A 14,156-nucleotide genomic window follows, 5' to 3' on the forward strand; every position below is an offset into this window, starting at 1 on the left:
ACACACACACTGCTCTCACTCACACACACAGAGACACGCACACACACTGCTCTCACTCACACACAGAGACACGCACACACACTGCTCTCACTCACACACAGAGACACGCACACACACACTGCTCTCACTCACACACACAGAGACACGCACACACACACTGCTCTCACTCACACACACAGAGACACGCACACACACACTGCTCTCACTCACACACACAGAGACACGCACACACACTGCTCTCACTCACACACACAGAGACACGCACACACACTGCTCTCACTCACACACAGAGACACACACACTGCTCTCACTCACACACACACAGAGACACGTACACACACACTGCTCTCACTCACACACAGAGACACGCACACACACACTGCTCTCACTCACACACACAGAGACACGCACACACACTGCTCTCACTCACACACAGAGACACACACACACACTGCTCTCACTCACACACACAGAGACACGCACACACACTGCTCTCACTCACACACAGAGACACACACACTGCTCTCACTCACACACACAGAGACACGCACACACACACTGCTCTCACTCACACACAGAGACACGCACACACACTGCTCTCACTCACACACAGAGACACGCACACACACACTGCTCTCACTCACACACACAGAGACACGCACACACACACTGCTCTCACTCACACACACAGAGACACGCACACACACACTGCTCTCACTCACACACACAGAGACACGCACACACACTGCTCTCACTCACACACACAGAGACACGCACACACACTGCTCTCACTCACACACAGAGACACACACACTGCTCTCACTCACACACACACAGAGACACGTACACACACACTGCTCTCACTCACACACAGAGACACGCACACACACACTGCTCTCACTCACACACACAGAGACACGCACACACACTGCTCTCACTCACACACAGAGACACACACACACACTGCTCTCACTCACACACACAGAGACACGCACACACACTGCTCTCACTCACACACAGAGACACACACACTGCTCTCACTCACACACACAGAGACACGCACACACACTGCTCTCACTCACACACAGAGACACGCACACACACTGCTCTCACTCACACACAGAGACACGCACACACACACTGCTCTCACTCACACACACAGAGACACGCACACACACTGCTCTCACTCACACACACAGAGACACGCACACACACTGCTCTCACTCACACACAGAGACACGCACACACACTGCTCTCACTCACACACACAGAGACACGCACACACACTGCTCTCACTCACACACACAGAGACACGCACACACACTGCTCTCACTCACACACAGAGACACACACACTGCTCTCACTCACACACACACAGAGACACGTACACACACACTGCTCTCACTCACACACAGAGACACACACACTGCTCTCACTCACACACACACAGAGACACGTACACACACACTGCTCTCACTCACACACAGAGACACGCACACACACACTGCTCTCACTCACACACAGAGACACACACACTGCTCTCACTCACACACACAGAGACACGCACACACACACTGCTCTCACTCACACACACAGAGACACGCACACACACTGCTCTCACTCACACACACAGAGACACGCACACACACACTGCTCTCACTCACACACACAGAGACACGCACACACACTGCTCTCACTCACACACAGAGACACGCACACACACTGCTCTCACTCACACACAGAGACACGCACACACACACTGCTCTCACTCACACACACAGAGACACGCACACACACTGCTCTCACTCACACACACAGAGACACGCACACACACTGCTCTCACTCACACACAGAGACACGCACACACACTGCTCTCACTCACACACAGAGACACGCACACACACTGCTCTCACTCACACACACACAGAGACACGCACACACACTGCTCTCACTCACACACAGAGACACGCACACACAGAGACACACACACACTGCTCTCACTCACACACACAGAGACACGCACACACACTGCTCTCACTCACACACAGAGACACGCACACACAGAGACACACACACACTGCTCTCACTCACACACACACACACACACACACTCACTCACCCACACTCTGGCCTCTGGCTGTGTGAGTCCGGCTGCTCTTGGTGCTGTGAATCCTGAGCCGGTGCTGTGTGTGTTTGAACGAGCTCCTCTGGTCGTTGGGGGGGCGGTCCGGCTCAGTGCCATTGGGGGGGGCGGTCCGGCTCAGTGCCGTCCAGCTCGACCAGTTCCTGACAGCGACTGCAGTGCTGCACAGCCCAGACTCCCACAGTGCAGAGATGACTGTGACCATGACTTTAAAAATCATAATAAAATGATGAAGCAGAATAAGAGCGTGTTCAGATATTTGTGTGCGTGTGCTGGTACAGTGTGCATGATGCATGACTGAGTGTGTGTTATCATGTGTGGGTCAGTATCAGTGAGTGTGTGGGTTATTCTGTGTGGACTTATGTGTATCTGATCTTATTGTGAGCAGCCCAACCCCCCGCCTGGGATGCAGTTCCTTAGGGACCCGGTTTATAACAGCGCACTGTGCAATCACACTATACTCACTGTCATATAGAAAGACAGTCTACTGTACTGTGTGTGTGTGTGTGTGTGTGTGTGTGTGTAATGTACTGTGTGTTTGGTATGTATACTTTACTGTGTATACTGTGTGTGTGTTTGTGTATTGTGTGTGTGTGTACTATGTGTGTGTGTCTGCACTGTACTGTGTGTGTTTTGTTGTGCGTGTCTGTAATGTAGTAATACACAGAGTCAAAATTAATTTTGTAAAGTGTATTAAAATCCTCAACTCTCTAGCTGACAGACAGAGACACACACACATACACATACACACACACACAGACACATACACACACGCACTCACAGACATACACACAGACACATACACACACGCACACAGCAACAGGCGACTCATATGAATTAAATATCAGGAAACTTCAATACAATTAAATAAAGATCAATAAAATAATGACGTTCAAAAAAAGCACCAATAAGATTTCACAGAGCTGATACTCTGTCTGTCACATGATCTGAAACATCCCATAATAATGTCAGACTGGAGCCAGGCTGTGCGGACAGCAGTAGTGTAAAAATCTCTCTCTCTCTCTCTCTCTCTCTCTCTCTCTCTCTCTCTCTCTCTCTCCCTCCCTGGACGTGTCACACAGCTCTGGACAGCAACAAAAACATGAATACAGCATCAGTAATAATAATAATAAGAAGAATCACAATAATAATCATCTTAATAATAATAATCATAATCATCAACCACTCAACCGCTGAGTTTACACATTAAAAGAAAAATACAATCACTCCCCCCCCCCCCACCCCTTGTCTCATGATTAATTAACTCAGGCTGATTAATGTCCGTCGTTAGCTAATTAAGTGATGAGGTGAGGGGAGTAATTAGAGGTTAATTGGGTTACCGAAGTGTGACTGCAGTGCTCAGAGCTGCAGTGAACTGGACTGCACTGGAGCTTATGGCAGTGTGCTACACTACACAAAACTATACTACACAATACTGCACCGCACTGCATGAGAGTACTGTTACTATTTTAATACCATACTACACTTTACTGCACGGAGCTGCCTGTACTGCCCAGCACTGCGCTGTATCGCACTGCGTTGTAGTTTATTGTACTGTATCGTACTGTGCCTTAGTATATTGTACTGTATTGCACTGCGCTGTAGTATATTGTACTGTACACTCACCTAAAGGATTATTAGGAACACCATACTAATACTGTGTTTGACCCCCTTTCGCCTTCAGAACTGCCTTAATTCTACGTGGCATTGATTCAACAAGGTGCTGAAAGCATTCTTTAGAAATGTTGGCCCATATTGATAGGATAGCATCTTGCAGTTGATGGAGATTTGTGGGATGCACATCCAGGGCACGAAGCTCCCGTTCCACCACATCCCAAAGATGCTCTATTGGGTTGAGATCTGGTGACTGTGGGGGCCAGTTTAGTACAGTGAACTCATTGTCATGTTCAAGAAACCAATTTGAAATGATTCGACCTTTGTGACATGGTGCATTATCCTGCTGGAAGTAGCCATCAGAGGATGGGTACATGGTGGTCATAAAGGGATGGACATGGTCAGAAACAATGCTCAGGTAGGCCGTGGCATTTAAACGATGCCCAATTGGCACTAAGGGGCCTAAAGTGTGCCAAGAAAACATCCCCCACACCATTACACCACCACCACCAGCCTGCACAGTGGTAACAAGGCATGATGGATCCATGTTCTCATTCTGTTTACACCAAATTCTGACTCTACCATCTGAATGTCTCAACAGAAATCGAGACTCAGCAGACCAGGCAACATTTTTCCAGTCTTCAACTGTCCAATTTTGGTGAGCTTGTGCAAATTGTAGCCTCTTTTTCCTATTTGTAGTGGAGATGAGTGGTACCCGGTGGGGTCTTCTGCTGTTGTAGCCCATCCGCCTCAAGGTTGTACGTGTTGTGGCTTCACAAATGCTTTGCTGCATACCTCGGTTGTAACGAGTGGTTATTTCAGTCAAAGTTGCTCTTCTATCAGCTTGAATCAGTCGGCCCATTCTCCTCTGACCTCTAGCATCAACAAGGCATTTTCGCCCACAGGACTGCCGCATACTGGATGTTTTTCCCTTTTGACACCATTCTTTGTAAACCCTAGAAATGGTTGTGCGTGAAAATCCCAGTAACTGAGCAGATTGTGAGATACTCAGACCGGCCCGTCTGGCACCAACAACCATGCCACGCTCAAAATGGCTTAAATCACATTTCTTTCCCATTCAGACATTCAGTTTGGAGTTCAGGAGATTGTCTTGACCAGGACCACACCCCTAAATGCATTGAAGCAACTGCCATGTGATTGGTTGGTTAGATAATTGCATTAATGAGAAATTGAACAGGTGTTCCTAATAATCCTTTAGGTGAGTGTATTACACTGCGCTGTAGTTCATTGTTCTGTATTACACTGTGCTGTAGTATATTGTACTGTATTACATGGCACTGTATCGCACTGTACTATATTGTTCTGTATTACACTGCGCTGTATCAAACTGCGCTGTAGTATATTGTACTGTATTACACTGCAATACTGTACTATACACTAAAACTATCTATAGAATAGCTGTACTGTATTACTGACCTATACTATAATATTCTATAGTAATCTGATGTGTAGCTGTAATATAGCTGTCCTGTACTGAGCATTTCAGAACAATATTTGCTTTAATTAAAAGTCAGACAATTAACCTGAATAGTTAATTAAAAAGGTAGTCAAAGCTCCTTATGATGATGATGATTATTATTATTGTGATTATCTTGTCTTGCTCAATTACTTGTTTAATTAGGATATTTAAAAACACTTTTCCATGCACAGTGACTGAGCACTGACTGTGTTCAGTGTGTCATTCAGAGCAGGCGATTGATATAGACAGCTTTACTAAAGCAAGGACCCCAGACCCCACAGCTGGCCTGGGTGGGGCGTGTTGTTTTATTCACCAGTTCAGCTCCTCACTGACACCTCGTTTCATGTTCAATTATCTGGAGCACTCTTCGACTGCATCGTTACACACCGGCCTCTATCTCTCGCTTGGGATGTGATCGGGGGCTCAAAGGCATGGGTTTGGGGGGGGATGGGGTGATGGGAGAATGTTTATTAACACATAATAATGTGTGTCGCGCTCCATAGACATAGTGGATGCGTCCCGAGCCAAACCTATGCCATGGGGGGGCTTGTGCTCTCGCTGATATATCCGCCGGCTCCCTAGTCCAGGCTGGAGGCTCCCAACTGGCGGCCATGATGTTGGAGAGTCTGGTCACCGATTTTTTTAACTACAGTTCACTGAGCACCACCTGCTGACTTTACCGACAATCAGACACTGGGAATGAAACAACACGCCCGCACAGAAACTCCCAGAGGCATTGTGGGATTTCTAGTTCTATGCCTCCTCTCTCAGTCAGTCAGTGTTAATGTGCTGTAGTGTCCAGTCAGTCAGTGTTAATGTGCTGTAGTGTCCAGTCAGTCAGTGTTAATGTGCTGTAGTGTCCAGTCAGTCAGTCAGTGTTAATGTGCTGTAGTGTCCAGTCAGTGTTAATGTGCTGTAGTGTCCAGTCAGTCAGTGTTAATGTACTATAGTGTTCAGTCTCTCTCTCTCAGTCAGTTAAGCTGTATGGAGGGGGGGGGCCCAGGCTGTCGGGGGTAGGGGGGGCCGGGGGGGGCGCAGGGGAGGCTGCGGGGGAGAGGGGGGGCTCCTCGGAGTCGGAGTTCTCCAGTGAGAGATCGTCCAGCAGCGTCCGACGACTGGAGCGGACTGAGAGAGGGAGAGGAGCTCTTCTGGAGAGAGAGAGAGAGAGAGAGAGAGAGAGTTAATAAATGTCGGGCTGTGCAGTAGAGCTGGACTTGGTGTCTCCTTCTCTCTCTGTACCTGATGTGGCTCCTCAGAGTGGACAGCTCTCTGGTCAGCGTCTCGGTGCTGTCCCCCAGCTCGTCCAGCTCCCTCTGCAGCTTCCTGCGGGCCGAGCCGGACCGGGCCGCCTCCTCCTCCGCCTCCTCCAGCTGCCTCTTCAGCTGCCGCAGCCGCACGGTGGACTTCTCTAGCTGAGGACGGGTTAATACAACCCTGAGCTGACTGGCACTGACAGCCCACTCCCTCTGTCCCTCCCTCTGCCTCTCTCCCTCTCTCTCTGTCTCTCTCCCTCTCTCTAGCGCGCTCGCTCTGCATGCTGGGAGATTGCTGGAACTGTACTGTGGACTATAGATTAGACAGGAACAATCTGGAGCCCAGGCCACAGTCAGAACAGCTGGACGATATTATACAGCTGCACGGTCTGGGCGAAGTCTGGAGGAATGCCAGCTCTGAGGTTAGACAGTACAGCTGGCTGAGGCCAGGCTCCAGCATCATTTCATGGGCCAGGTTGCACAGATTTTATACCTCCAGACATCATGTTATTGTGATGGCTGCCGTGTCGGCCCTGACGCCTGCCTTATCACTGTGAGTGTCTCCCTGCCTCCTCTCCGGCTGCGCAGTATAAACAGGCTTTTTAACCAGGACAGTTTCTGTGACTCTCATTTTCTCTTGGCAGAGGTGGAGGCAGGAGCTCTGGGTTTGCCTCCTGAGGCAGTGGTGGGACGTTGGTGTAACTATACACCGTGAATCTCACAGATCCGTATCCAGTCCATGTTTTCACCGCAGCCGGGACTGTTCAGAATGCGTCCCATTCTAGAATGTGAGCGGAATCCTAGTCAGTGTTCTTGGGCTGTTCTCACTTCATGTAAGAAGTTTGAATGTATGGATCTAAATGTAACTTGTGCAATATTGTCTGTTTCAATAAGGCAGTAATTCTGAAGCATTGTGAGAGTTATCCAGCAATGCACATACATGTATTTTATACTTCTGAATTGGGCTGATTAATGTGAATACTGTGTAAGAGTGTAAGAGCCATATTTTGGAAATAAATGTCACCTCATCCCAGCAGAGTCTCTGAACATCAACTGATAGGCAGCATCAGGACAGGCAGAGAGAGAGAGGCACAGGCCACATTACATTCCATTATTTGTCATTTATCCATTTATACAGTTGGGTATTTTACGAGAGCAATCTGAGTGAAGTACCTTGCTCAAGGGTACAACAGCACTGCCCACCTGGGATTTGAACCCACAACCTTCCTCCCTGTGCAGGGCTCTCGTCTCTCCAGGGCGTGTCTGGACTCCAGTCACACAGCCTGATGGGCCTTGAGCCCCTCTATTGTCTGATTTTTTTATTGCGACTAAGACCAAATAACTCCTCCCTTGCTCTCTATCTCTCTCACCTGCTCTCTGTACTGGTCAGCATGTCTCCTCTCGTCCTCCGCCTGCATGGCTGCCTCCTTTAGTCGCTTCTCACACTTCCGCACCAGCTTGTTGGCGATGGCACGCTCCCTGAACGAGGGATGAGACGGATGAGAGGAAGACGAGAAAGCAATGTTAGTAAAAACAAAACAAATAATTACCAGAATCACACTCTGCCTTCCCTCCCTCTCTTCTCCCCCTTCTTTCTCCCAACTGCCTTCTCTCCCCTCTCCACCACCACCAACAGCCCAAACACAACACCACAACACCACAATAACAGCACAAACACAACACCATAACACCATAATAACAGCACAAACACAACCCCCCGCCTGACTCAAGGGGCAACCCCGGCCTCACTGTCGCTCCTGCTCCAGCTGCTCCTCCAGGCCTTGTATCTGCGCCTCCAGGGCGGCCACGCTGAGCCGGTGTTTGCCCCGCGCCGCCCCCTCCAGCTCCGCCAGCCGCCCTCGCAGGTCCTTGTTCTGCTTCTCGAGCTGCTCCCGCACGGCCTCTCCCTTCTGCGCCAGTGTTCGTTCGCCCCCCAGCTGCACCGTCAGCGTCTCCAGCTGAAGACAGGGGGAGAGAGGGGCAGTGTGTCTCTGACCTCTGGTGTAGCAGTCGTGTAGCGGGGCTGTGTGTGGTTGTATAGCGGGGCTGTTGTGTACCTGTAGCAGGGTCTTCCTGTGTCTCTCAGCCAGCAGCTCCGTGTTGCTCTGCTCCTCCTCCAGCTCCTCCTGCAGCTCCGCCACGCGCACCTCCAGACGTCTGCGCTCCTCACACAGCACCGACCTGAGAGAGAGGGGGAGGGTTAATATAATACACAGCACCGACCTGGGGGAGAGGACACAGTACTGGACAGACGCATAGGACAGGAAGTGTGTTGTGTAGTTGTGATGTGTTGTACAGTACAGACTCATAGGAGCCTGGTTGTCACACAGCTCATATCTACCACTCTAGAAGGCTTTGAAATCACAATGTGTGCCTTCGTCATCCAAGGTCAACCACTGTGTTATTTCAACATTGAGCTAAGCATAATTGTCAGAGTGTTTACTACCAAAACTAAATAAATGGTGTCCCACGACTTTTGTAATAAACCTTTGTTACATTGGGGTATAAAGAAGGCTGGGTAAAAGGGGTTAACTAAACATATCTAGAAGTGTTTCTATTAAAAGAGGAAGTATCAACGAGAAATGCCTTATATGGAGTTGTTTTTCCCAAAGTGTTTGTGTGCTGCGATGTCTGCAGCTAAAGAGGAACCAAAAGATTATATATGCCATAATTATATACATGTATTATGTCTTGTGTATTTTCAACGTGAGTCAAGTCTGCTTTAACGGTCTATATCCCAGCAACAGAGGTGGAGCAGATCCTCTGGACATCTAAAAACTTTCATCCGTGCCTCTTCAGGAGTGGACAGAAGTCTGTCGCGTCACAAGCGTTTATGTATAACTATGTCTGACTGTGGAATGTAACTTTGGAGAAACTACACCGAGACCGCCTCTGTGTGAGATCCTCCCCAAGCTGCTTATGTTTGAATAAATTTCTTTGATCAACACACTCTACCTCTCCAGTCTGACTTATTGAAGGGAAACAACTGGCTGTGCGGTTGCAGCTGTTTCTTCCTTTTCTTCAATTGGTGTAGTCGGCAAGATATCGTTGGAGTAAAGGCATTCTACTGAATACTGCTTAAATCATGTTGGAGTATGTTTCATTTACTACCTAATAGTCATAGAAAGCAGTATTTGGGTGAGTGCCCAAACTCATGATTAAAGCGATATAAAACAAAACTAAATTAGACAGACTGTATGGAGAGTGTGCAGAAGAAGTGACGTTCCAGTGTTCCCCGGGGTGTTTTTGATATACTGTGTAGATAGGTGTCTGAGACCACAGTATTATAGGACTAACTGTGTCGATACTGCAACAGATCAGGGTAGAGGAACTATTTGAAGTATTTACAAGTTGCCACAGAGAGAGACAGGAGAGTACAGGTGAGAGGCAGCCATCTTGTTGTTTGACTAGTTTCAGACCAGTATTAGCATTGCTCATTTTCTTTTAAGTTTGCCTTAATTGACGTTAGTATTGTCTGTAGTTTGCCTAAATTGAAGTCAATTCAGTTCAGCTGCTGAGTTGGTGAAAGTAAACAGGTTGGAGAAGGGAGATTTTGTCTAGGACTAGCAGGAATTCTGTTGCAGGAGGAGCCAGGTGGGGCCAGTTAGGTGTGAATTGGGGGTAGGTAGACAAAAGCTACTTAAAGCAGCTGTTGAGAAAGAGCTGCGCTGTTTCACGCTGACAAAAGTTAGGAAGTTGACTAGCAGCAGGAACCAAGAGACGTGTAAAAAAACAAAAAAACAAAAAAAACATGTAACATCTAGAAGAATGTGGCCACTACAGTGTCAGGCTTGCAGAATGATTGCCTTCCTGGATGAACTCATCCAAGAAGGCTTAATTTGTGAACGTTGTCGACAGGTTGAAATCCTAGAGATCAAGGTTCATGATCTTGAGGCTCAGCTTGTCGATCTGCGCTGTATTAGGGATATAGAAGAATTGGTCAATCAGCCCATGACAGAGATGGTGTGCAGCCAAAACCTAGGAGAGTGGAGACCTTAGAGCAGGACAGTGTAGAGAACTGCTGGGTTATAGTAGGTTGTAACCACAGAAAAGAGCGTGCACAACCCCTAGAGACACCCCAAGAGCTTGAATTGCCCAACAGGTTCCAAATGCTGGACACCGAGTTGGACAGTGACAGCTCAGAGGGTGATGGGGGGGCAGTTTTGCACCAGAGCACCATGGTACCCACTCCCCCCCAGAACAGGGAGGTAGTTATAGTAGGAGACTCAATTCTTTGAGGTGTAGATCACACAATGTGTTCTAGTGACAAGGAGACCCGCATGGTATCTTGCCTGCCTGGTGCTCAGGTTGCAGATCTCCCTAAACTAGTAGACGGGCTACTGGCCAAAGCCAGGGGGAATCCACTGGTCATGGTCCACATTGGAACCAATGACATAGGAAAAGGTAGGACAGAGGTTCTGCAAGACAAATTTAAAGAGTTAGGAACAAAACTAAAGAGCAGAACCTCCATGGTAGTTTTCTCTGAAATACTTCCGGTACCACGTGCCAGGCCAGGGAGACAGGCAGAGATTAGAAAGTTTAACACGTGGTTGAAAGCTTGGTGTAGGGAAGAGGGGTTTAGGTTTATGGAGCATTGGTCTTTCTTCTGGGATAGATGGGACCTGTACAAACCGGACGGTCTACATCTAAACAGAAGGGGGGCTAATGCATTGGGAGAGCGTATGTGCAGTGAAATTGAGAATCATTTAAACTAGGGACCAGGGGGGCAGGGAGCTCTGACAATGGGAGATGTTCCTCTAAGGAAAGAAAACCAAGGGAAACTGCTAGTAGGAAAGTCCTGAAATGTTTGTACCTCAATGTCAGGAGTATAAGGAACAAGATGTTAGACTTGGAAACCACAGTGCTAGCATGTGACTATGATGTTGTAGGAGTGACAGAAACATGGCTTACAGAAAATGATGGGGATGAATACAAGTTGGAAGGATACACACAGTTTAGGAGAGACAGGCAAAATCAAAGAGGAGGTGGGGTAGCATTAAATGTGAAAAATGACATTGAGGCAGAAGAACTTGTATTAGATCCCAGTAACGAAACAGAATCTTTGTGGGTGAAACTTTTGAACAAGAGATCTGGAGGATTAGCGGTAGGAGTGTTACAGGCCACCCAACTCAGATATTCAGAAAGATGCTGCATTGTACAGTGTAATCAGGACTGCATGTAGCAAGGATGTGGCTGTTATAATGGGGGATTTCAATTTCCCAAACTTAGACTGGGAAAGCCCAGTGGGGACTACAGAAGCAGAAATCGAAATGGTTGAGATGGTAAATGACTGCTTTCTAACTCAATTTGTCAGGGAACCAACCAGAGAGAGCACATGTATTGACTTGATCTTTTCAAATGACCAAGATAGAGTCAGGGGGACAGTAGTTAGAGAACCAATGGCAAATTGTGATCACAACATGGTTAGCTTGGAGGCATTCTTTCAAAAAACAAGGCCCGAGTCTAAAACAATGGTCTACATATTCAGAAAAGCAAACCTTGAAGGTATGAGGCGGCACTTAGAAGAGGTAGACTGGAGCACACTGGATACAGAGTCAGTTGAAAAAGGTTGGGTATATTTTAAGAATATACTACTTGAGGCTCAGGAGAAATTTGTACCAAAACTTAGCAATTGAGGACCAAAAAACAGTGGCCAAAATGGTTTAATAGAGGTATGCAAAAAAATATCAAGAGGAAGAAAATGTTGTATAGCGCATACAAAAGGGATGGTGATGAAACAAAATACATCGAATATGTTGAGCTGCAAAGAGATCTTAAGAAAGGGATCAGGAAAGCAAAGAGGGAAATAGAAAGAAACATACCTCTTGGAGCTAAAACTAATGCAAAGAGCTTTTTCAATATTACAACAGCAAGCGGTCAATAAAGGAGGAAGTGAAACAGATAAAGGGCAAAAATGGAGGTATCTTGGAAAATGAACAAGATGTCGCAAATGTTCTAAATGAGTATTTCACAGAGGTTTTTACAAAAGAAAAGACAGATAACATGCCACAGGTTAACTATCAGTCCAGTCAAAGCCTAAATCAGGATAAATGAGGAGGAGGAACTAAAGGGACTAGCAGAATTAAAAACAAACAAATCACCTGGGCCAGATGGGATATTTCCAACAGTACTTAAAGAAATGAGGGAAATTATTTATAGGCCGCTAACTCAAATATTCCAAATGACATTTAGAACAGGGGATGTGCCAACTGACTGGAAGACTGCAAATGTCATACCAATCCATAAGAAAGGGGACAAAACTGAGCCAGGAAATTACAGACCAATCAGTCTCACCTGCATCACCTGTAAAATGTTGGAAAAAATGATTAGACAGAAAATAGAGGAGCATCTTAATGAAAACCATATTCTTGGAGATAGTCAACATGGGTTTAGACGAGGCAGATCATGTCTTACTAATTTATAAGAATTTTTTGAACATGCAACTGCAGCTGTAGATCATGTGAAAGCATATGATATGATATACTTATATGATATATGATTTTCCGAAAGCGTTTGATACGTTTCCACACCAAAGACTGATCCTCAAATTGGAAGCTGTAGGCATTCAGGGTAATGTAAGTAGATGGATTATGAACTGGTTGATGTATAGGAAACAGAGGGTGTCGATTAGAGGAGTTGCTTCTAACTGGAGTGAGGTTGTTAGTGGAGTTCCACAGGGATCAGTACTAGGGCCTGTGCTGTTTCTAATCTATATTAATGATCTGGACTCTGGGATAGATAGCAAACTTGTCACATTTGCAGATGATACTAAAATAGGTGGCTCAGCAGACACAATCTCGGCAGCACAGGCTATTCAGAGGGACTTAGATAATATTCAGTTGTGGGCCGACACCTGGCAAATGAAATTCAATGTGGACAAGTACAAGGTAATACATGCAGGTAACAAAAATGTCCACTATAATTACACTATGGGAGGTACAGAACTAGATGAAGTATCGCATGAGAAAGACCTAGGCGTCTATGTGGACTCCTCACTATCTCCATCCAAGCAATGTGGGGAAGCAATAAAAAAGGCAAACACAATGCTAGGGTATATTGTCAAAAGTGTAGAATTGAGATCAAGGGCAGTGATGTTCAGACTGTACAATGCACTAGTTAGAGCTCATCTGGATACTGTGGACAGTTCTGGGCTCCACACTTCAAGAAAGATATCGCTGCTCTAGAGGCAGTTCAGAGGAGAGCAACCAGACTTATTCCAGGTCTGAAGGGAATGTCCTACTGAGAGACTGAGGAACTGAAACTTTTCACCCTTGAACAGAGGAGACTACTTGGGGACTTGATCCAAGTATTCAAAATCATGAAAGGCATCGACCACATCAAACCTCTCACCTCAGACCTCTCGTTTGTGAACTTTCTTATGTTCTTAACTGTAGGCTCATGTCCATTTCTGTGACCAATTTCTTGCCAATCACCCTAACATTTAATCAATCAATCAATCAATCAAATCAATTTTTATTTGAATAGCGCCCTTCGCAGGGTAGCCACAGAGCGCTTTACATTTAAGCTGTCGGCCTAACAATTGCAAAGGTTTATAGATACAGAACTTTTTCATTTGTAATTTTATTCAAATAAAGGGATAGAGTTACTTTTGAAAAAGGTCCATTTACATTCACTTGCAAACAATGTGTCACCTGCCTGCAACAAG

The 14,156-nt window shown here is 46.6% G+C and overlaps 1 protein-coding gene across 1 annotated transcript in view; it reads right to left on the bottom strand.

Annotated features, from left to right (window-relative positions):
- Positions 1-4,448: 4,448 nt before the first annotated feature.
- Positions 4,449-14,156, bottom strand: part of myh14 (myosin, heavy chain 14, non-muscle) — a 50,876-nt gene continuing 41,168 nt past the window's right edge. The window contains exons 39-43 of the mRNA XM_066712836.1: positions 8,548-8,671; positions 8,240-8,448; positions 7,861-7,969; positions 6,477-6,649; positions 4,449-6,385 (exon numbers count right to left, since the gene is read on the bottom strand). Coding sequence (XP_066568933.1) covers positions 6,205-6,385; positions 6,477-6,649; positions 7,861-7,969; positions 8,240-8,448; positions 8,548-8,671 — 796 coding nt within the window. The 3' untranslated portion in view covers positions 4,449-6,204. The remainder of the gene's footprint in view (positions 6,386-6,476; positions 6,650-7,860; positions 7,970-8,239; positions 8,449-8,547; positions 8,672-14,156) is intronic.

This window comes from Amia ocellicauda, chromosome 1 (assembly GCF_036373705.1).
Source record: "Amia ocellicauda isolate fAmiCal2 chromosome 1, fAmiCal2.hap1, whole genome shotgun sequence".
In the NCBI taxonomy this organism is placed as follows: Eukaryota; Metazoa; Chordata; class Actinopteri; order Amiiformes; family Amiidae; genus Amia; species Amia ocellicauda.